This window comes from Meles meles, chromosome 10, assembly GCF_922984935.1.
Source record: "Meles meles chromosome 10, mMelMel3.1 paternal haplotype, whole genome shotgun sequence".
Lineage (NCBI taxonomy): Eukaryota > Metazoa > Chordata > Mammalia > Carnivora > Mustelidae > Meles > Meles meles.
Window position 1 is genome coordinate 67,699,716 of NC_060075.1, and position 24,543 is coordinate 67,724,258.

A 24,543-nucleotide genomic window follows, 5' to 3' on the forward strand; every position below is an offset into this window, starting at 1 on the left:
CCCCACTCAATTTTTGTGAAATATTTTTATTCTGTAAATTTTGCATAGTTTATATTCTATAAATTATACTGTAATTTCCATGACTGCTTAATCTTGAGCATGTATTAAATTGGATTCTAAGTTCATTAATAGTCCTTTCATTACAGCTCCTTTATATGTGAGTTCTTCATTAATGTCATGTTTTTGGCTGAATTTCAGCAAGTAATTTTTGTAATTGTGCTCATTGGTGCTATATTCTAAATTCTTGCAGGCTTGAGACTGTCTACTACTGTCTTTATACATGAAGCACAACTTGACCAAGTATAAACTCTGTAAATATTGATCCATGGTCCTCTCACATGGGTGCCAGAAAAGTCTGAGAGCAGATTGATCTTTTATCCTTATAGATAAATGTTCCACTTCTTTTATGCTTCGTTTTTACTCAAGCCACTAGTCACTAATATCCTCTGAATAAGACTTTAATACCCTTTACATGAGATCATCCCTTCCTCCAATTTTTAGGCTTTTAGGGAGTCAATGGAATTCACAATAAAAGTCTCTAAAATCTGAGGCTTTTGGTGTTCGTTTTTTGTTGTTTTTAAATTTTGGTACTCCTGCCAAAGATGTCAGTCTACTATTCGAAATTTTTTCTGTATTATACTATTCATTCACTACATTTACATATTCAACATGTATTTCAAACCACATTAAAGTGATTTTTGATGGTTTTTTCCCTAATACTTTCCTTACAAAATTGAGTGAATTTTATATAGTGATATAGCATATAAATGCTTACAAATATACTATATGAGGCATTATGTTTAAAACTTCTGCTTTCTCTGATCCTCACAACTGTAAAACCTGATAGTAGTATCTCCATATTATAAATGAGGAAGCTGAGTTTCAGAGAAATTAAACTGACTTGAACCACACAGCCAACAGGTAAGCTGGGATTCTAACTCACATTTCACTTAGTATATAGGTTTTTTTTCCTGTTATATCACACTTGCATGTATAGTAACCCATCAACTTTCAACATCCTTTGCCCTTTCTTTCTAAAATTACCTTTAAATGGAAGATAAGAAGACATTGTTACGAGCAGATTCAAGGAAAAAAAAATGGTTTTGCTCTATTGACAAATCTTGAGATGTAAAGAAGATTAAAAAAAATGAAAAGCCCATGGGCTCCAAGAAAGACTGTGAAAAGAATGCGGAGAGATCAGAACTGTTTTCAGACAAAATTTTCATGCCTCTGCTCTCCTACAGTACTCTTCCTAATAATAATTCAAATGTTTCTTTATATTAAAAAGGCTCATTCCTAAAAACTTAATCCATATCTCATTTTCAATACATTTCTAAGCTAAATAAAACTCTATTATATAAAATAAAATTTTATTTGCAATATTCTCTTCGAGAATATTCGCACTAATTTTGTTTCTTTACAGCTCCAGATTATTGAGCTAAGCTGCTGAGATACTATATGCAAGTTTTAAAGTTCAAAATTCATTACAATTATATGGCACTGTGCTAAACACTGGGAAAAGCTAAAATATCTTTCCCTACCCTCGTGGAATTTATGGTGTTGTTAATTATACAGGGACACAAAAAAGTGATGAAAGAGTTAAAAAGAGAGGGACACAACTAAAGCAGTTCTCAGGAAAATTTACAGCACTAAAAGCTTACATTAGAAAAGAGAAAAAGTCTCTAATCAAGGGGCGCCTGGGTGGCTCAGTGGTTTAAGCCGCTGCCTTCGGCTCAGGTCATGATCTCGGGGTCCTGGGATCGAGTCCCGCATCGGGCTCTCTGCTCGGCAGGGAGCCTGCTTCCCTCTCACTCTCTCTGCCTGCCTCTCTGCCTACCTGTATCTCTCTCTGTCAAATAAATAAATAAAATCTTTAAAAAAAAAAAAAAAAAAAAAAAAAAAAAAAAGAAAAGAGAAAAAGTCTCTAATCAACTCAAATTCCCACTTCAAAAATCAAGAAAAAGGGCAAAATAAGCCTAAAGCAAGCATAATGAAATAACAGAAATCAATAAAATTCAAAATAGAAAAATAGATAAGATTAATGAAACAAAAAGCCATAATCAAATGTCTAACAGAATTATCAGTGCCTAAAAAAATTAACAATAATTCTTTGGACTCATCCAATCCAAGAGTGTAATCAAATTTCCCTGTCTTCTATAATCAAATTGCCTCAATTAGTTCACAAATGTCTTTTTACAGTTGGTTTGTTCCGATTTGGATTTAAACTATATCCACATTCACAGATAAAATTAAAAGTAATCCAAAAGAACATTTTATATAATAGCTATTAAACACAAAAACCTAAATGAAACACATTTCTCTAAAAAATCAAATTATCAAAGCTGACTCAAGGTATAAAAACTAAATGAATAAATAACAACAAAGGAACTAAAGAATGTTGTCAAAGAGCCAGACTTCAAAAAGGTCTAGGCTTTTCTTGGATAAAATACTTAAATCTTTCAAAAAACATAATTTTTATATAGGCATACTTTATTTTCACTGTGCTTTCCTTTACTGTGCTTTGCAGATACTGGTTTTTGTTGTGGTGGTGGTGGTGGTTTTTACAAATTGAAAGTCTGTAGTAACTCTTTGTCCAGTAAGTCTATCGGCACTACTTTTCCAACACCATGTCACTTAATTTCTCTGTGTCACATTTTGGCAGTTCTCAGGATATTTCAAACTTCTTCATTGTTATATTTTTTTTATAGTGGACTCTAATTGCTGATCTTTGGTGCTACTATTGTAATCGTTTGGGATGTCACAAACTGCATACATATAAGATGGCAAACTTAATCAATAAATGTTGTGTGTGTTCTGTCTGCTCCACCGATCGGCCATTCCTCTTTCTCCCTCTCCTAAGACCTCCCTATTCCCTGAGACATAAGAATATTGAAATTAAGCTAATCAGTAACTCTACAATGGGCTCTTCATGTTCAAGTGAAAGGAAGAATCACATGTCTCTCACTTTAAATGAAAAGCTAGAAATGATTAAGCTTAGAGAGGAAAGCATGTTTGAAAGCCAAGACAGGCCAAAAACTAGGCTTCTTGTGCCAAACAGCCAAGTTGTGAATGCAAAGTTCTTATAAGAAACTAAAAGTGTTACCCCAGGGGTGCCTGGGTGGCTCAGTGGGTTAAGCCGCTGCCTTCGGCTCAGGTCGTGATCTCGGGGTCCTGGGATCAAGTCCCGCATCGGGCTCTCTGCTCAGCGGGGAGCCTGCTTCCTTCTCTCTCTCTCTGCCTGCCTCTCTGTCTACTTGTGATCTCTCTCTGTCAAATAAATAAATAAAATCTTAAAAAAAAAAAAGTGTTACCCCAGACAACTCACAAATAATAAGAAACCAAAATAGCTGATTTTGATATTGCTAATTTGGAGAGTTCAGATAGAATATCAAACCACCCACAATATTCTCTTAAGCCAAAGCCTAATCTAAAGCAAGGTCCTAACTCTTCCATTCAGTGAAGGTTGAGAGAGGTAAGGGAGTATACAAGAAAAGTTTGAAGCTAGCAAAATTTGGTTCATGAGGTCTAAGGGAAAGAAGCCTTCTCCATAAGACCACAATGTAAAGTGAAGCAGCAAGTGCTGACGTAGAAACTCCAAGTTATCCAGAGAAATCCATATAAGAATAATTACTGAAAGCGGCTTCACTAAACAATAGATTTTCAATGTAGATGAAAGAGCCCACTGCTGGGAAAAGATGCCATTTAGGACTCTGAGAACTAGATGGGAGAAGTCAATGCCCAGCTTCAAAGGACAGGCTGACTTTCTCGTTAGGGGCTAATACAGCTGGTAACTTTAACTTGAAGCCACTGCTCATTTACCATTCTGAAAATGTTATAACCCTTAATAATTATGCTGCATCTAGTTTGCCTGTGCTCTGGAAAGGGAACAACAAAGCCTGGATGACATCATATCTGTTTACAACATTGTTTATTTAATGTTTTAAGCCTATTGTTGAGAAAAGCTGCTCAGAAAAAAAGATTCCTTTCAAAATACTACTGCTCATTGACAGTGCAACTGGTTACCCCAGAACTCTAACAGAGATGGACAAAAAGATTAAAGTTGTTTTCATATCTCCTAACACAACATCCATTCTGCAGCCCATAGATCAAGGAGTAATTTTCAACTTTCAAGTCTTAGTTAAGCGCCTTTGACTCAGGTCATAATCCTGGGGTCCTGGGATGCAGCCCCACATCGGGCTCCCTCCTGAGTGGGGAATCAGCTTCTCCCTCTCCCTCTGCTCCTCCCCACTACTTGTGCACACGCGTACTCTCCAAGAAATAAAATCTTGAAGAAAAAAAAAAAAAAATACATTTCGTAAAGCTATAGCTGCCGTAGATACTGAATCCTCTGAGGCAGCTGGGTTAAAAACGTTCTGCAGAGAATATTCTAGATGGAATTAAGAACATTCATGATTCATGCGAAGAGGTCAAAATATCAACATGAACAGGAGTTTAGAAGAAGTTGATTCTAACCTTCATGGACGCCTCTGAAGGGGATTAAGACTTCAGGGGAGGAAGTAACTGCAGGTATGGTAGAAACAGCAAGATAACTAGAATTAGAAATAGAGCCTAAAGATGTGACTGAATTGCTGCAATTTTATGAAAAAACTTGAATGGATGAGGAGTTGCTTCTTAGAGATGAGCAAAGAAAGTGATTTCTTGGGATGAAATCTACTCCTGGTGAAGATGCTGTGAAGATTGTTGAAATGGCAACAAGGTTTAGAATTTTACATAAACTTAGTTAATAAAACATGAGTAGGGTTTGAGAGGACTGACTTCAATTTTGAAAGACTGTTCTACTGTGGGTAAAATCTATCAAACAGTATCTATGCTACAGAGAAATCGTTAATGAAAGGAAGAGTAAACAGATGTGGCAAACTTCATTGTTGTCTTATTTTAAGAAATTGTTACAGCCACTCCAACTTTCAGGAACCACCACCCTGATCAGTCAGCAGCTATCAACATAAAGACAAGACCCTTTACTAGCAAAAAGATTATGACTCACTGAAAGCTCAGATGATGGTTAGCATTTTTTTTTAGCAATAAAGTATATTTTAATAAGGTAAATTAAGGTATGTACATTTTTTATTATTTATTTATTTTTAAAAGATTTTATTTATTTATTTGACAGAGCGAGATCACAAATAGACAGAGAGGCAGGCAGAGAGAGAGAGAGAGAAGGAAGCAGGCTCCTGCTGAGCAAAGAGCCCGAAGCTGGACTCGATCCCAGGACCCTGAGATCATGACCTGAGCCGAAGGCAGCAGCTTAACCCACTGAGCCACCCAGGCACCCCAAGGTATGTACATTTTTTAAAGACATAATGCTACTGCATCCTTAACACACTACACTATAGTAAACATAACTTTTATATGCATGGGGAAACCAAAAATTCATCTGACTTGCTTTATTATATTTGTTTTATTGCAGTGGTTTGGAACTGAACTCGCAATATTTCTGAGGTATGCCTGTACACATTAATCAGTCAGGAAGTAGAACTTAACCAGTTCTTCTTTTATGTAAAAGTTTGATACCAATCTGACAAAGAGGGCCCAAAATACAGACAGAATTAAAAAAAAAAAAAAATCAGTCCACTCTCACTTCAAAATAATACGTCACCAAAGGGAATGCACCCCCAAACATTAATGGTTATCTTAAGTTGGGTCCTCAGAAAGAAAACCATGAAATAAGGACTTTGTGTAAAAGTGGTTTATTAGAGAGTATTCCCTGGGGACTCCTGAGTGGTTCCCTCAGTTAATCATCTGCCCTCGGCTCAGGTCATGATCCCAGGGTCCTGGGATTGAGTCCCACATCAGGCTCCTTGCTCAGTGGAGAACCTGCTTCTCTCTCCATCTGCTGCTTGCCCTGCTTGTGCGCTCATTGGCACACGTGCTCTTTCTCTCTCTCCACCTCTGGCAATAAACAAATTAATTAAATAAATAAATCTTAAAACAAACAAACAAAAAGAAATTTCAAAAAGCCTTCCCTGGAAGAACTTCAGTTAAGTAGGCCAGGGAAGGAAAGGAGGTCATGCAAAGTTCCATGGGAGGTAATTTTAGCTCCATACCCTAGGGTAGTTCTGGAGGCAATGCCAGCTGCACCTGAGAGTTGTATTCTTATAATTAATCATTGATTAAGGGCTGGCCTTAGGAAATAAACTTCCCAGACACTCTCATAGCTTATACATTGGCAAAACTGGCTCTGGCAGTGTGAGGGCAGCCCAGCAACAAAGAACCTTAGGAGAAAGATAATGGGAATGAATAAACATTAGGAGCCTGTGAACAAAAAGGAGATACAGAAACTTGGACAAAGTATTAATATCATCTGCTATGGTAACTCTGTCACTGAGAAAGTTAAAAATCGCTTGGCTATTTTGCTCTATGGAATCCCCAAAAGGTTCAGCAATCAATCATTCTAGTTCAATCATCATATAGTGAACAGTACTGCACAGTCCTAACAATGCATACAGAAATTTTAATTAGCTTTTTAGTATCTACTCTAAAATATCAATAGCCACTTAAGAATCACCAGGTATTTTAAGGTAAGCCTCTAATACGAAAGAAAAGAACCAACAAAGTCAAATTTAAAGCAACTTGGAAGACAGGATATATTGAGATGAAAACTAAAAAAAACCTAATCATTGAATTCTGAGATATTAAGAAATGTCATGCCATTCTATTTATGAAAAAAGAGTAAGAGTAAGACTAAGAAAAAACCATGAGGACAAAAAGAACTCCATAATTAAACTATAAGAAAATAAAAAACCTGAATAGAACAGCCATAGGATAAAGTTAAGGAAATCACCCTCAAAGCAAACAAAACAAAAAGATAAGGTGATGGAAAATAAGAGAGAAAATTGATAACTAAAGATCAGTTTACAGGTACAGATAAAAAAGAGGGGAGGAAACCAACAATCAAATATTTCAAGGACATTTCCAGATTGAAAGGATCCAATGATAGCTAATATTCTGAACAAAAACAGACCCACAAAGATGTGGTATCAGGTAATTTTGGTGAAAGAATCCATTCTGCAAGCTTGCAGAAAAAGAGAATGAGGCAAAGAGATAAGAATTAAATGGTCTTTTTTTTTTAAATTTTAATTTTTTAAAAATTATTTACTTGAGAGAGAGAGAAAGCAAGAGACAGAGCATGAACAGAGGGGGAGGGGCAGAGGAAGAGGAAGAAGAAGACTCCTTGCTGAGCAGGGAGCCCATCACTGGGTTGATCCCAGGACCTTGAGATCATGACCTGAGCCTAAGGCAGATGCTTAACTGACTAAATCACCTAGCTGCCCCAAGGATTAAGTAGTTTTAGACTTTTAAACAGCAACACTAAAAGCTAGAGGCAATAGATAAAATCCTTCAAAATTCTGAAGAAAAATTATTTCCACTCTAGAATTTTGGACAAAGGTGAACTATCCAAGGATCAAGATCATACTGCTTATTTGGTACACAAGACTGGCTCTACTTTACCTTACGGCTTTCTTACTTCTCATACTCCCTTATCTGCAAAGAACATTCAGTTAAAATGAGTTTTGCAAGCAGAGATCTATATTTATACCACCTAATACACCTAATATACTAAATAAAAAATCATATATGGTTCCATCATTTGAAGCTTTTACACTTTTAACTCCAAAACATAAAATAGATATGAACTATATAATATATATATAATTTCCTTTGGTGTGTATTCAACTCATATGAACTATAATACAAATACATATTAATTGAGACAGAGAGACTAAAAGCATTTTCTATTACTAATTTACTAAGATGACACAATAGTTTGAAAAATAGGGGCGCCTGTGTGGCTCAGTGGGTTAAGCCTCTGCCTTCAGCTCAGGTCATGATCCTAGGGTCCTGGGATTGAGCCCTGCATCAGGCTCTCTGCTTGGCAGGGAGGCTGCTTCCCCCCACTCCTCTCTGCCTGCCTCTCTGCCTACTTGTGATCTCTGCCTGTCAAATAAATAAATAAAATCTTAAAAAAATAGTTTGAAAAATATTCACACAATTTCAGCTTCAAAAATCAAAAGTGAAAATACCTTGTTACTATTCCCTGAGAACATAAACATTTTTTGCACCCTCAACAGAAATTAAAGAAGACATAAATAAATGGAAAGACATCCCATGTTCATGGATTGGAAGAATATTATTAAGATATTACTACTGCCCAAAGTTATCTATAAACTTCACCCAACTTCTATCAAAATCTAGTGATGTTTTCTGAAGAAATAGAAATATCCATCATAAAATTCATATGGAATGTTAAGGGAATAAAACCAGAGGACTCACAGTTCCTAATTTTAAAACTTACTACAAAGGCTACAGTAATCAAAACAGTGGCACTGGGATAAAGACAGACATATAGGCCAATGGAACAGAAGAGAGAGCTCAGAAATAAACCCATGCATTTATGGTCAAAATATTTTCAACAAATAGGCCACATGCATTCAATAAGCAGAGGACAATCTTTTGATAATAGTGCTGGGACAACAGGATATCCACACACTAAAGAATGAAACTGGACCCTTATCTAACATCATATACAGAAATCAACTCAGAATAGATCAAAGACCTAAATATAAGAACTAAATATAAAACTATAAAACTCTTAGAAGAAAACAAGAGACAAAAACTTCCTGATACTGGAATTGGGAATGATTTCTTTGATAGGACATCAAAGGCACAAGCAACAAAAGAAAATTAGTTAAACTGGACTTCATGAAAATTTTAAAATTTTATATATCAAAAGACACTATCAACAAAATAAAAAGGCTTCCTACAGAATGGAAGAAATATTTGCAAGTCATCTATCTGATAGGGGATTAATGTCCAGAATATATAGAGACCTCCTAAAACTTAACAACAAAACCAATAAAATGGGTGAAGGACTTGAAAAGATATTTCTCCAAACAAGATATACAACTGGCTGATAAATTATGAGCATGTTGAAAATGAAAAGATGCTCAACATCACTGATACTCAGGGAAATGCTAATCAAATCTATAATGAGGTACCACATCACATCTATTAGGATGGCCACTATCAAAATAGTAAGTGTTGGCAAGGATGTGGAGAAATGCAAACACTTGTGCACTTTAATGTAAAATGTACAGAAATGTAAAATGTAAAGTCACTGTGGAAAGTAGTATGGTAGTTCACAAAAAAATTAAAAATTTAGAGTTACCATAGGATCCTACTTCCACTTCTGGGTATATGACCAAAAGAACTGGAAGCAGGGTCTCAAAGAGGTATCTGTATACCCATGTTTATAGCAGCATTATTCACAATAGCTAAAATGTGGAATTAATCCAAGTGTCCACCAATGGATGAATGGATAAGCAAAATGTGTTACGTGCATACAATGGAATATTACTCAGCCTTTAAAGAAAGGAAATTTTGACGTGTGCTGTAACATGGATGAACTCTGAATCATGCTAAATGAAATAAGCCAATCACAAAAAGACAAATACTATATAATTCCACTTACAAGAGACACTCAGTTAAAACCATAGAAACAGAAAGTAGAATGGTGGTTGCCAGACACTGGTGGTTGCCTGAGATAGGAGACACCCAGTTAAAATCATAGTGACAGAGAATGGTGGTTGCCAGAGAGGTATGGGAAATTACTGTTTAATGTGTATAGAGTTTCAGTTTTGCAAGATGAAGAGTTCTGGAGATAGATGGTGGTAATAGGTGCACAACAATATAAATGTATTTAATATCACTGAAATGTACACTTAAAATGATTAAAATGGTAAATCTTATATGTATTTTACAATAAAAAATTGGAAAAAAAGAATAACAATGTTGATTTTCTCCAAATTAGTCTAAATATGTAACATCATCCAAACTAAAATATAAGATTTTTATTTTTTATTGATTTTTAAACACAATAAGATTTTAAAAAGTCAAATAACTCAGTAAAAGCGTTTAAAAGATTTATAAAAGAGGGGCGCCTGGGTGGAAAAAACCGCTGCCTTCGGCTCAGGTCATGATCTCAGGATCCTGGGATCGAACCCCGCACCGGGCTCTCTGCTCTGCAGGGAGCCTGCTTCCTCCTCTCTCTCTGCCTGCCTCTCTGCCTACTTGTGATCTCTCTCTCTGTCAAATAAATAAATTTAAAAAAAAATAATAAAAAAAATAAAAATAAAAAGATTTATAAAAGAGAAGTATGTGGGGCGCCTGGGTGGCTCAGTGGGTTAAAGCCTCTGCCTTTTGCTCAGGTCATGATCCCAGGGTCCTGGGATCGAGCCCTGCGTCGGGCTCTCTGCTTGGCAGGGAGCCTGCTTCCTCCTCTCTCTCTCTCTGCCTGCCTCTCTCCCTACTTATGATCTCTATCTGTCAAATAAATAAAATCTTAAAAAAAAAAAAAAAAAAGAGAAGTATGTGAGTATACCTGGGAAATTCTGAAAAAGTGTGTTGGGGTCGACTAAGCCTAATGGATCCGCTTAAAATATAAGATTTTTAAAAATCAAGTAATGTAGTAAAAAGTTATTCATAATGTTGTTTAGAAAATAATTATGACTATAACTGGAAATTCCTTAAAAGAGCATTGCAGGTTGGAGGGCAGATTAAGGCTACTTGAGATTAAAATATATTACTTACAATGAACAGTGGTATATAGGTAGAACAATTCGACATTCAGGCCAAACAGACATATCAATTTACCTATGAATCAGTTAAAAAAATTTTTTTAAATTCTTTTAATTAATACTACAGACATAATGCTGAGAAACTTTTTTTCTCTACAACCGTGCCATCAGAACTAAGCGATCTGAAAGTCTATCAGTGAGACTGGAACATCCCATTCTTATATGGATGATGGATCATTCATCAAATATCAGCAGTCTTAATTTCCAAATCAGAGTTTCAGATAGGGTTTCCCAGACACAACATTCCACATTTATCTTAACTGTGTAGTCTCAGGTAACAGGACTTTGAGCTTGCTTCTCAGCCCAGGCCTGATGTTAATTAGCCCCTTGACACACAGCCTTGCTATACTTCAAACCTATCAAATATTGCTTCATTTAAATTTTGTCTAAACTCCACCCTTCTTCAAAATCCTATAATAACACTGTCCTTTCTTTATTTAGTAAAATGCTGGCAGTTTGGTCTGGTGTGTGGTCTCCCTCGTAGCAGCAAGTTAATTAACCTTTGTCAGCCTAAAGATATATAGCCCTGGTGGTCTTTACCAGACTGAAATAAAGAGTCTATTAAAAAAAAAACAAGTACATACAGAAATGTAATACATAATATACATAGCATTTCAAATCAAGAAAAAGATGGTTTATTCAAGTAATGAAACTGAAATAATCTTTTGGGAAAAAGATAAAAATCAGCCAGCTGGATTCTTACCTTTCCCTTTCAAATTCCAAATGTTTCTAAGATTTCAATATTAAAAAAAATGAAATTATAACAAAACTAGAAGAAAATATCTTTTTACCTTTTCATAACACAAACTGACATCTTTTCAAAACTCAGATGACATGACTATAGGAAAATTGTATGAGATTACTCATTGGTTAAACTTCTGGCAGTGAAATTGCTGGTTCAGAGATGTTTCTGTATAAAATGTTAAAAAAAAATCTGTACAGCAAAAAATGCCAAAAAGTATCATAATGAAAAAGATAAAGGATCAATCTAACATAAAAACATATAAAGAAAATAAAGGATTTGCAGAAGAAGAAAATACAATGGTCAAGGATGTTCAGATTTCATTTACCCTAAAGTAATTCAAATGCAGAAATACTATTTTTAACCTATCACACTAGCAAAAAATGTTTAATTACACTGTCATGACATGGGAGAGAAAACTGGCACTCATGCATCCTTTCTCACAATGCACACATTTACTGTCTTTTGGAAGGGCAATTTGGCAATATATTTTAAAATTTTAAATGACTATGACCTGACCCATCATTTCATCATCAGAAATTTCTCCTACGGACACAAACACATAAGTCTGCAAAGATATTTATGGCAGCCATTGCCATAGATGTTTGTCTGCTGATAAGGAACTGGTTAAATCAACAAACATGGTACATCTATAACACAGAATACTCTGCAGCCGTCCAAACAATGATCTATATGTGCTAATAAGGAAAAATCTTTGCATATTTGGCAGTTATGACTTTTTTGCTAGTAAGATATAGCGGCTACGTTTTAAATCAGAAAAATGTAAAGAAAACAAATTAAAAAACTGAAACTGAAACCGTAGATACAGAAATATGTATATACAGAAAAGACTGTTTTCTTTCACATTTCTTTGTGTATTTGCATCTTTTACTTTATATCAAAGAGATGTTGCTTTATCTCTTAGTCTTAGTCTCTCAGTCTCCACTTTACCTTTTCATTTATTTTCTTCCATAACACAACTTCATTCATGAAAACTGTGTAAGATGAAAGATTTATTTTTTAAGACAAAGTACTAGAGTCTGTATAGAATAATCACATTTGGCTTCTTAAATGATTCTGTATATATAATTCCGGAAAGGTGTATGTAAAGATATTTAACAAAATAAATTTTATTATTAAATTTATATAATAAATATAAATTTATTATATAAAATAAATTTTGTTATTTAATAAATTTTGTTATCTACTGAGAACTACGACTAGGTAGCATAAGCAAGAAGGGCTTTTTTTTTCATTTTATAACCTTTTAATGTTTTAATGTTTTTATTAAGTAACTTCTATTACTTTTTTTTGACAAAAATTAAGGTAGGCTACTTCATCTATAGAGATAATCTAAAAAAAAAAACTGCACTAAAATCCCCACACTTTTTACACAAGAGGATCTCTTGATCCTTTTCAGACTTCTCCAAGTTTGACTCACATACACATTAAACATTTCTTTTTTTTCTTTCTTTTTTTTTTTTTTTAAAGATTTTATTTACTTATTTGACAGACAGAGATCTCAAGTAGGCAGAGAGGCAGGCAGAGAGAGAGGAGGAAGCAGGCTCCCTGCTAAGCGGAGAGCCCGCGGGGCTCAGATCCCAGGACCCTGGGATCATGACCTGAGCCGAAGGCAGAGGCTTTAACCCACTGAGCCACCCAGGCGCCCCACATTAAACATTTCTATCTTGACCATAGGCATCTTAAATTCAACATGCCCAAAAGTGACTCCTTACCTTCCTCCCTTAATTCCCTTCCTACCTGCTCATCTTAACTAAAATTACTGGCAATCACCTAAATTATTCACCAATGGCTTCCTATTTTAATAGAAGCCATCTGTTTATCTAAACTAGAAAATAGAGTTTCTCTAATTTTTTAACATTCCCCACTCCCCTTACCCTCACCCCATATCCAATCACCAAATCCGGCCAATTTTATTTCCTAAATTTTTTTAACCGCCCCCTCCACCCCCATTTCCACTATTTCAGACCCTCTCTCACCTAAGCAACTGTAATATTTAATCTGTTCACTAAACATCCCAATGCTGAGGCTCTTCTATTCCTACTGTGTTCTTTGTCTATATAACACTATCTTTTCTCCACCATCTATGCCTCAACCTCTGTAACTCCCATTAAGCCAATGACCTCTTGAGCTGGATGATTGTCTCTTGTGATTGGCTGTCCTATTCACCATAAGACGCTTAGTAGCATTTGCGGCCTCCACTTACTAGATGCCAACAGTATTCCCCGACTGTGACAACCAAAAATGTCTCTAGACACTGCCAAATGTCCCCTGAGGGTCAAAATCAGCTCCAGTTAAGAAGCACTCTACTAAACTGTTAATACCCAGTTTATCATATGTACATAAAATATCTCAGGAAGAATATATACAGATTAATTGTAAACCTCTTTGAGGCAGGCAATGGGGTAACCTTATTTTTCACTATCATTTCATATACTTTTGATCTCATTCCTCTCTTCTAACCTCTCCATTGTTACCATCCTAGTCCAAGTCACCTTCTTTTCTCCCTTCTCCTCTCCCTCCCTCAACTACTTTAACTGACTCCTAATCAACTCTTCCCTTTGCATCCTTCTTTCTTCAATCCATTTTTGCCCATTTCACCAGTGATCTTTTTAAAAAAGATTGTATCACTCATATGCTCAAAATCTTCCAATGTCTTTGCAACCTCAGAAACAAAGCAAAAACCTTAAGATGAACCTCAATGGTCTGCAATCCTATCCCAACTCTTCTTTTTCTGATCTCTTCTCCTAGTATTTGTTTTTTATAGGTCAAAAGGAACAACTAAGTTTCATAAACTGAACCTATTACTGTTTCCCTTGTTGTGTTCTCTGGATTCCTTGCTGTTCCTCAAGGATGAGCATCTGTGCATCTGCTCTTCTCTGTTGGGAATACAACTCACCTACATACTCACATGGCTTACTCCCCAACTTCTTCTTCAGGCCTTTATTTCTCTGGTCACCCTATTCTTACCCACCCTATTCTTACTACCTATTAACATCTAATATATTACCTATTTTACTTCTTCATCTTGTTTATTGTCTCTCTTCTCCATCTTGTTCATTGGTTCTCAAACCCAAGTCTGCATCAGAATCACTTAAAAGTTTTGTTAAAACAGTTTCTGAATCAAGAGGCTTGGATTGCTAACAAGTTCCCACATGACGCTGATGCTACATATCCAGGGACAACATTTTGAGAACCAACGCTTTAGAACATAAGCTTCTCCAGGACAGAGATTTTTGTGTGCCTGTTTGCTTTCTCTCTGCAACCTGATTCTGAGTAAGCACTAAGGTAAGTAATGACAAATAAATTTAGATGACCCCTTCTTTGTTCCTATCACACATCCTGATTTGGCCTGCTATATGTGCTAAAAATTATCCCTTAAGCTGTATCCCTTGCCAAAAGACTGAGGTTGAAGTCCTAACCCCAGTAGCTAGAAATGGGATCTTATTTAAATAGGGTCTTCGCAGATATAATTAAGTTAAGATGAAGTCATCAGGGTGGACCCTAATCCAATATGACTGGCATCCTTATAAAAAAAGGGAGAATGCCATATGACGAGACAAAGAAGCAGACTGGAATAAAAGCTCCAAGTCAAGGAATATCAAGGACTGCCAGTGACACGAGAAGCTAAGAGACACGAACAGATTCTCCCCTAGAACCTAGTGACCAAAGCCCTGCCAACACCTTGATTTCAGAATTCCAGCCTCCAGAACTGAGATGATAAACTTCTGTTGTTTTAAATTACCCAGTTTGCTACACTTTGTTATGGCAGCACTAGGAAACCAATAGAAGGACCAAGAATGCAAATGACTACACCAAGCCATACATAATTTCAAATTCTGCCTATTATCTAATTTCCACCAGTTTAAATGTTTTAATATGCAGCTTTAGTTGTAAACCTGATTCCCATTTCAGAAGCTCTCCCAACTTAATTTGCCTCTCTCTGCCTTCAATGTGCAAGGCAGCTCATACTACAGGTTTTAGATAGTTTATTCAGGTTTTTTTTTTTTTGGTTTCTCCTATCTTCTTACATGCTTCCCTATTTCACAAATATCAATTTATTGTTTTTTTTTCTTCAAGGGACACTTCTCATTTTCATACATTATATACATTTTTGTATATATTTCCCCCTTGGCTATTTGAATTAGTTGCAAAGTGAAAATTTAAGTACACATTAGATATACATTTATATTTAAGATAAAATGCTATCTTCTCTTTTAGAGAACAATTCTCCTTTCTCTTTCTTCCTTCTTTTAAAGTAATTACCTTAATCCTAAAAAATTTGGGTAAAAACATTTTTGTACTTTTCTTTCCATCTTGTTAGTTTGTACAGTAGTGTCTTTCTTCAAATTTCAACAGATCTTCTAAAAGTAACATGGTTGTATTGGGAAGCTTAAAATTTTAAATGAATCTGAAATTAATTTCATCAAGTTCTCCCCTTTCCATTTGGTTTGCTTACAGCTGCAATGTCACAAGAATTCCAATCAATAATTTCATCAGAGTCCCTATTTTAAATTACCACGGTGTACAAGGTTTATAAGCTGTAAGATGCAATTTTTATCTTGGCACAAATCAATTTACAAATAGTAAACTGCATATATCTAAATGACAGTTTTTATTTCTATGACCGGGTGAAAATTAACCCATTGTATGTACTACTAAATAAATTTGTGTCAAAATTCTAAGAATTTCTGGATATTACATTTCCTCAGAAATACAGACTAGTATAACCTAAGCCAAAAAAAGCATATTTAAGAAAAACCATATCTATCCTTCAATGGGTAGTAACCACAAAATATTTTTAAAATGCTGAAGCCTAAATAAAAAGATAGATAAAAACACAAATCAAGGCAAATTTAAGAGAGATATTTAATAGTTCTCCACGAGTACTGAAAAACCATACTCTTTTCCTATGAAGAATTTTAAATGAGTCATACTTTCCTTACTAAATCACTGTTTTACTTAACATATGGCGACAAGAGTTAACTATTTGGTAACTTGAAACTTCATATGCACTTAAAGTGCACATCAATATATACTAAGGCTAGTAGAAAATAATAGTATAGTTTACTATATAAAATACTTAGAACACAAAGCATCATGTGCATAAGGTTCACTTGACACTTACCTGCTAAGGGTATGGAAAGCTGTCTAAGTATCTCCTAAAAATTCAGGTTCCCACTGTCTAAACCTACACCAAAATCAAGCAAGTTGAAATCATGTACAACGCTTTTTCCTGGCACCCAGGCCAAGCTATATATATATTCTGTGCCTAACTTTTACTAAATGAACATATTTCTGTCCCAATCACATTGGCCTAGTTATTCACTTTAATGCGTTAAAGTTCTGCCTTTACAACTTTTTAATTCATAATGAAGTCAATCCATGGTTAGCATAATCGTTTCCAATCTGAAAAGCGTTAAAAAGATACACTACAATATCTATAACAAATTTAGGGAACTAGATTATAAAGCCAATCAACTTTTGCAGAGCATGTGGTGCTTTCTTGTTTATTATTTTAAAAAGTAAGAGTAAGAGCTAGGGAAGAATAAATCGCCATTTCCGAACTGCGTTCTTCTTGAGTATACAATTTCTCCAAATTCAAAGCTGTATGGCCAACTTGTCAGTACCTACTACTCACATCACACTCGCGGTGGGGGGGCATGGGGTTGGGAGAGGAGAAAAAACTCTTTTCCTCCTCCACGCAGCAAGTGAGTCAAACACACCTGGCTCGCTTATTCTGCCAGAGGCAGTGAAATTAAAAAAAAAAAAAAAAAAAATCCAGCCACAGACAAACCTGATGATCCAAGAAAGCCCCAAGGAAGTCCCCCGGCACTTGTGAAAGACGCCCACTCGCCCGGCACTCCGGTTCCCCCGCAGCCCGGCGTTTCTCGCGGAAGGCGCCCACACCTGCACCCTTGATCTCGCCTGACCCACAAGTCACACGGCAAGGGGGCGGGGAGGCCGGGCGGGCAGCACCTCTGGGCGGTCGGGCCACGACTCTGCACAGCCCGCGCCTCACTGCCGTCGCCCGACGGCGGGCAGAGAGCGAAGAGGAGAGGGGCACCCGCGGGCAGAAAGGAAGAACCCGCCACGAAGAGGAGGCTACTCGGCAACAAATAGCGGCCCGATGGACAGACGGCCCCAACGGCAGTTCACAGGGGCGCCGGGAGCAGGAGTGCCCCCACGCCTCCCTCAGGAGCCCGCAAGTCCCCAACCCCGGCAGCGACCCCGAGACACCTGTTTGGCGGCGCCCGGGTTTGGTTCCACCCTCTAGGCTCCCCCAACACACATTCCGAGCAATGAGGACGAGGGGGGCGCAGACCCTGGACCCGCAGCCTTAGGGCGCCTCCGCCGGCCGTACCTGACATCAGCCGTGGCTCCCTCTCGCCCCTCCGGGGGGGCGGAGAGGGGACGACTCGAGACCGCCAACCTTAGCTCCTCCCGGTACCCGCAGAAGTGGCTCGCGGCCGCTAGCTGGGGCCGCCCGCTGCCGCCCAGATCATTCCCAGGCGGCGGCGGCGGCGGCTGAGGCGGTCCCAGCTCTCGCTCCCTCCCCCCCACCCCCCGCCCGCCCGTTTGCTCGCTAGCTCCGCTCCTCCCCGCAGCGCGTCCAGGCCGCGGCCCGCCGACGGCGCAGCCGCCACCCAGGGGTCTCCTAGCGCTGACGTCGCCGCCGCCGCACCAGCCCCAGGGAAGGGCGGAGCGAGAGGGAGCAGGGTGGGGCGGGGCTATGGCGACGTGCGGACGTGGGGATTGGCCACCAAGCTCACGCCCCGCCCTTCTGCGAAGGGGTCTGGGAAGTCGGGTCTTTTATCAGCAGTAGTCGCAGCCCACTTGCGGCTTCTCGCTGTCGGCGTTCTCCTTCCTGGTTGTGCTGTAGGGTTTTGCATTAGCTTCCGGACCTTGAGAGAAGCTAAAGCAGTGAAACTACAGAGACTGAGGCTAGAGGTACCTGAGGACCTCTGTGTGAGAGATAGGCTCTAAGCCTGCTGAAGTCTTTTGGCCTCTAGCCTGCTTCCTGTTCTTTTTTCTCCTGTCCCCCACTCTCCTACCCATCCCGTACTCTCTGTAGTCAGTATCTCTCTGGCCTTAATGAAAGGAAATACAGCAATATGAGGTATGCAAACGGGTACTGGGTAACCAGATACGTGAACCTCAAAGGGTTGAAAACAGTGGTACCACAAAGCCTTCTGTATCACACGTGGTTTCGCCTGTCATTACTTCGCTTCTGTTAGGCAATAACAGGAAGAGCTTCCTTAGGGCTTTCCAAAACTCATCTTCCTTTTAGTTGGCTAAAGGACTTTGAATCAGAAAGCGTTTTTTGGATAGAGGGAGGAGCCTGTGAGCCATTGAGGCAACCCCACAGAGCCTGGAGGTGGGGATAAGTTCTTGGCTTTAACATCATCCACAAGGCCTTAGCTTGAAGGTGAGAAAACGATCCTCCTGCCTTTTTTTTTTTTTTTTTTTTTTTTTAAGCCCGTTTCTGTCAGTTCTGTAGTGCCCTTCAGCATAACCTTTAGGAGCATGGGCTCTGGCTGGCATCTTGGTTCCTCCACCTATTTCCTGTGCAACGTTGGCAAGTTACTTAACATGCCTGGGTGAGATAATGAACAATATATGTACGTTATTGTTGTTTTTTTTCCTTTGTTTAGCTTCAGCTCTAATAGTTTGCCATGATATGCCGTTAATAGATCCAAGACAATCTTCCAAAAGAGTTTAAGCACATCTAGTGATTCTTACTTAAACCTTTTATTTTTTCAGATGAGAAAACTGAGGTCAGAAAGATAAGCTGATGGGCCCAAGCTAGAAGTGCAAGTATCCTGATGTTCAGGTTAGTGCTCTTTTCATGGCAGATGCCTCCAGACTTCTCTCCCTTACATTCTTACCTGTATCCTCTTCTTTCTTCTCCAATTTGTGTATAGTTAACTGTGTATAATTAATTTCCACAACCACTGCAAAACAGCAAAAGGAGCCCCTTCCAGAAATCACAGTGTTCCAGATAGAAACCCAAACAAACAAAAATGCAAGATTCCTTACCTGATTTTAATTTTATTGAAATTTTTAATGAATAAGGAATAACTTTGCTTTTTCCATTGAGCAAAAATAAGAAACCCTTCCAATTATAAGTTCAGCCATAGCGGGTCTCACATAATTACTGGCAGAAAACACTATTGATATGAACAAAACCAGATCAAGTAAGTCCCTCCCATCATTTTGGGTATCCGAAAATCACTTTTATCTTCATGAAAACAGTACATAGTTATTCAAACAAATTAAAAAAAAAACCAAATCCCATAATCCACAGGTAATCGTTTTTTAAAGTGTGTGTTACGTTCTTCCAGATATAAAGAATAAAAAAAACATAAAGACATAAATACAATATTTCATAACTGGATTTTATTATGTATATAGTTCTCTTCTCACTGAACAATATGTCATGATTAACATCATTTTTAAAAGATAAATGAATGTACCATCATTTAACTAGTATTCTTTTGCTGTTTGGTTTTTTTTCCCAAATTTTTAATATAATAAACAACTCTATGATGTGCAACCTTATGCACATACCTTTGCACAACTGTATAATTATCTACTTGGACAGATTCTTACAAGTGACATTAATGTCAGCCAATTCAATTTATCAACTAGAAAAAAGAAAGTTGTGGTTACTTTGAAAAATATCCTTTATATACGGTACGCAAAATGACTAGATCCTCCCATTTGAAACAGATAAATCTTGAGCAGTACTTTTGTCAGTAACGTGTGTCAAAGCTTGTTGGAGCAGTGTTGAGGCTCTTTGGAGCAGGGTGGCCGACACTGCTAGTTGTTTAAGCAGAAATCCTTTCTTCCTTACCAGCAGAACTCTGATTTTTTTTCAGGGTTACAGTGTGTCTAATTAAAAATATTTACTTCTCCAGATTTCTGTAAGCCATGACTGGCTGTGTGACCGATCAATAAAATGAAAATGGATATTGCTAGGAGAGGCTCAAAGCTTTATGGAAGAAATGTCCTTTTAGCCATTGGGCCTATATCCATTTTTTTTTTTCTCCTCACCTAGAACAGTGACACAATGCTGGAGGTGGAACAGCCATATTTCAGCCATAATAACAGTGTAGGAAGTATTAACAGTGTAGGAAGCCAGAGGTGCCAGGCTTTGTGATTGCTTTAGAGGGCCAACTTACTAGATTTAGACCACCCATTTCTGGGTTTGTTGTTATATAAGGGAAAATAAATCCCTCCTATTTAAGGTTTTGTTATTTGGTTTTCTGTTATAAGCAGTGAATGCAATTCCTAATGATACAACAGGATAGGACAAGTCAGCATTTATTCAGCATTGTATATAGAATTTTTTAATAGGGTGAAATAAAAATGGGGACACAAAATGGTAACAAATAAGCAACAACCACACACAAAAAAACACTCTCTAATACATTTAGTTTCCCTTTAAATACCCAAATGTTACAATGAGATTAACAAATCATTTTATAATAATTAGATTAAATTCTATAAATTAAATTATATTCACTGATATAATGGTTTTAAAATATGTCCACAAGTTCTTTGATGCTTTTTCCTTTAGTCGGTGGCAATGGGGCTTAATTCCTCTTGCCTTGAGTTTGGGCTGTGTTTAGTGACTTGTTCTCATGAATAGGATGTATAAATGACTTGTGTGACTTCTTAGAGGAGATTATAAAACATATGCCAAAAAAGAAAAAAGAAAACCTCTGCTAGTTTTTTCTTCTTCTTCTTCTCTCTCTGGGACTGCTTGCTGGGAAAAGATGGTTTTCAAGTCATAAGGGCTCTCAGACAACTTTATAGAGAGGCCCACATTATGAGTAATTAAGACTTGCCACCGACAGCCAGTCAGGAACCAGAGATTCTTGACAGCATGTGAGTGAACTTGGAAGCAGAAGCTCCAGTCCTAGTCAAGCCTTCAGATGACTACCTCCCTCATCAACATCTTTCTTGACTTTAGGAGAGATCCTGAGCCAGAACCATCCCGTTAAGCTACTCCCAAATTCCTGGTCCACAGAAACTGTAAGAGAATACATGTTTGCTGTTTTATGTTTAAATTTTGGGATAATTGGTCATGCAGCAAAGATAATTAACACAGCTGGGTATAATAGAGCCTAGCACAATGGCTGGTACATATGTAGGTGTTTAATGAGTTCTTGTTTGAATTAACAAACAAGTAAGTGAAGTAGAATATATATTTTTTCACTTTAAAGGGTAGCATAAAGTGCTGGAATTATCTTTGCTCCCTGACACCTGTATTATATAAGGGTTTTCTGATGTGATCATAGAGAAATCAATTGTGACTCTTTTGAGATCTGAACACTGACAATTCTGGAGGAAACATATAGTGAATACAGCAGTGGAACCTTGAGACCTGGATAGTGCTCCCTGTTTTGTCACTGATGAGTGGCCCATAGCAAGTTATTTAAACCTTTAAAATCTCAATTTCCCTATCTGTAAATTGGGGAAAATAATCCCAACCTGCCTCAAAAGGTGGCTAATAAGATTATATGTGATAGTGTAATTGAAAAGTATGAACATTCTTTTAATTACATTAGGCTCATGAGATCTATTTTATTTTTAAGCAATTAAGTGTTAAATATTTTAGGTGTGTACACCATGAAGCATTTTCTTTCAAGAGGTGATAACTTATTACTGATTTTACTGTGTACCTTCGTAAAATATTAGCATCATTCATAGTGAGCAGTTAAGATTTAAGAGTATGGCAGGATAGTAGGTTATGATATGTCAGATCTTATTTTATTAGCCTGTTGAAAATTTATTGCACTTTAAAAAGAATACATAATTATGACTGCCTCCTTTTCCTTTCCATGAATTAATTTGTAATTGCAGTTGGGTGTGTGCCCCTCTTTGTGGTAACAGTGGTAGTTAAGTATACTTAGTAATAAACATACATTTAACCAATAATTTGGTCTGAGCCTAAGAGTTTATCCTAAAGCAAAATTGCACCCAACAGCAAGAAAATAGGTGATAGAATATATGTCTTTCTCTTTCAGAGAGGAAGACTTGGGCACAGAGGGAAGTCTTTACATAGTGGAATACCAGAGATTATGCAATTATTGACAATGCACAGTTTGGTGGTATGGATGACCCCAGAGGTAAATAGGTGAGGATGAGCAAGATAGAGCCTTGGTGTAGGATTCAAGCCCTGATTAGGTAGTGGAGAATTATCCAAATTCCCTGGTTTTATTGTATTGTTCTTTCTTTCTTTTTTTTTTTTTTTTAAAGATTTTATTTTTATTATTTATTTGACAGAGAGAGATCACAAGTAGGCAGAGAGGCAGGCAGAGAGAGAGAGAGGGAAGCAGGCTCCCCGCTGAGCAGAGAGCCCGACGCGGGACTCGATCCCAGGACCCTGAGATCATGACCCGAGCCGAAGGCAGCGGCTTAATCCACTGAGCCACCCAGGAGCCCCTGTATTGTTCTTTCTTGCTTTCTGATATCCAGTATGACTCCATATCAGTTGAAACTACTGACTTAACTAAACATCAGATATTTGTCATTGTAGATGACCCCTACTTCCTACCATCTTTACTTACTTGAATAGGAAAAAGAAAAACTCTAGATAAAAAAGGACAGAGCATTCTTTTCTGGTGATGACGTGCTTTTCAGCAGGGCTTCTCATTCCATATTGAAAATACCTGCCAAGATAAAGTTTTTTCATCCTACAGAAACTAAAAGGGCATTTCCAAAGAGTTTTTATTCCTTGCAGCTGCATCTTCACAAAATCTACCAAGATTCTGAGACAGTTGAAAATGCTAATGTTATTTTCTAAGTTTACTGATATGTGAAGGGGAAAAAGGTAGAGAAGGGAGGAGAGGAGAAGATAAGAAAAAAAAAAAAAGAAAGTTTAAGAAATACTTTTAACCTCAAGGGAAGAGGACTCAGCATGACTCACAACATATTAGCTTGAAAGCAGAGACTGACATGGTTGCACTGAGGACCATGTGTCATCTAGAGAAAGATTCTCAACTTATGAGATTGGGCTCTCTGGGATTACTTACCCTGAGTTTCTCTAGTTTCCTGGAATATGAATCAAAATATTCCTTAATTGTTTTCCCTCATGGCTCAACAAGAGCAGAAAGTGTTTGTTTTAAATAGAATAGGTGAACCTAGCTTTAGTTTAAAATCCCTAAGCAGTAAATTATAAATGTGTGTGCTACTCTTTTGTTCTATAGAACTGACTTACAAATCTTAGCTGCATATTGTGACATCTTTTTTTTCTCACTCCTTTTATTGTATTTAATTGTATGCATATCTAAAAATGGATTGTGGTAGATACTTATTTGGGTTTCTGGCCATAATCCATTGAGAAGCACCCTCTTCATCACTTTTCCTCCAGTTCTCATCTACAGGTTGAGTCTCCAGAGTACTGTTCATATGAGGATACTTCCCACTTTTGGGTCATAGCTGATTGGATAGAGTTTGATCCCCAGAGAACTCAATCAGATTCCCTGTTCTGGGAATTTGGAATGGGGAGAGAAGTCTTAGTTTCTTTCTGTTGAACACTGGAACTATAACCCAAACATGGGCTTGTAACCCAGATATGTAAGGCCAAGATAAGGGGAAGGGGAATCTACTCTGTAGAGAGAAAGAGAAATGAAGCACACTGGTTGAGAAGAGTAGTGTCCGCAAGCTGTGGTACTCCCAGAGAGAAAAAAGGGAAGGGAGTCACTTTCTGGCTTTGCACAGATTTTCTATGGTCCCATACTGCAAGTGACCTGCCTGCTCTTGGGTTCTATGGGTCCCTACACTGTGTTCTCCTATTAAGTTACACTTTGTTTGTTGTTAGCTTAAATGGCTAATTTTTCCATTCTTTAAAACACATTTCTAATAAATATCATTTAAGGGAGATCTAAATAGTTCTTTTCATTTATAAGAAGTAAAAGGCATTGTGAAAGCTTTGGTCTGAAGAGTAACATAAGGCTTATGAAAAACATGCAAAAATTACAGTCTTTTGAATAAGAGGAGCATAATGGCAAGAGTAGGAAGTTTCAAGATCTCATTCTCCCACAGAAACATCAAAAAACAAGCAGAAACAGAACCAATCTTGTGAGAACTCTAGAAAACAGTTCAAATTTTATA

The 24,543-nt window shown here is 37.4% G+C and overlaps 2 protein-coding genes across 16 annotated transcripts in view; one reads left to right on the top strand and one right to left on the bottom strand.

Annotated features, from left to right (window-relative positions):
- Positions 1-18,079, bottom strand: part of C1GALT1 (core 1 synthase, glycoprotein-N-acetylgalactosamine 3-beta-galactosyltransferase 1) — an 80,404-nt gene extending 62,325 nt beyond the window's left edge. For 2 of the 4 annotated variants that reach the window (XR_006820571.1, XM_046021474.1), the window contains exon 1: positions 17,783-18,078. Coding sequence is in view for 1 of the 4 variants with exons in the window: in XM_046021474.1 (XP_045877430.1) it covers positions 17,783-17,789 (7 nt within the window). In the remaining 3 variants the exon portion in view is untranslated. Of the gene's footprint in view, positions 1-17,215; positions 17,366-17,782 lie in introns of those variants that run through there. The other 2 variants (XM_046021475.1, XM_046021476.1) reach the window with 2 other exon arrangements.
- Positions 18,080-18,220: 141 nt separating this feature from the next.
- Positions 18,221-24,543, top strand: part of ASNS (asparagine synthetase (glutamine-hydrolyzing)) — a 152,293-nt gene continuing 145,970 nt past the window's right edge. For 4 of the 12 annotated variants that reach the window (XM_046021458.1, XM_046021463.1, XM_046021466.1 and 1 more), the window contains exons 1-3: positions 18,222-18,847; positions 19,183-19,252; positions 21,398-21,459. The gene's annotated coding sequence lies outside the window, so the exon portion shown is untranslated. Of the gene's footprint in view, positions 18,848-19,182; positions 19,253-21,397; positions 21,460-24,543 lie in introns of all 12 variants that reach the window. The other 8 variants (XM_046021457.1, XM_046021459.1, XM_046021467.1 and 5 more) reach the window with 6 other exon arrangements.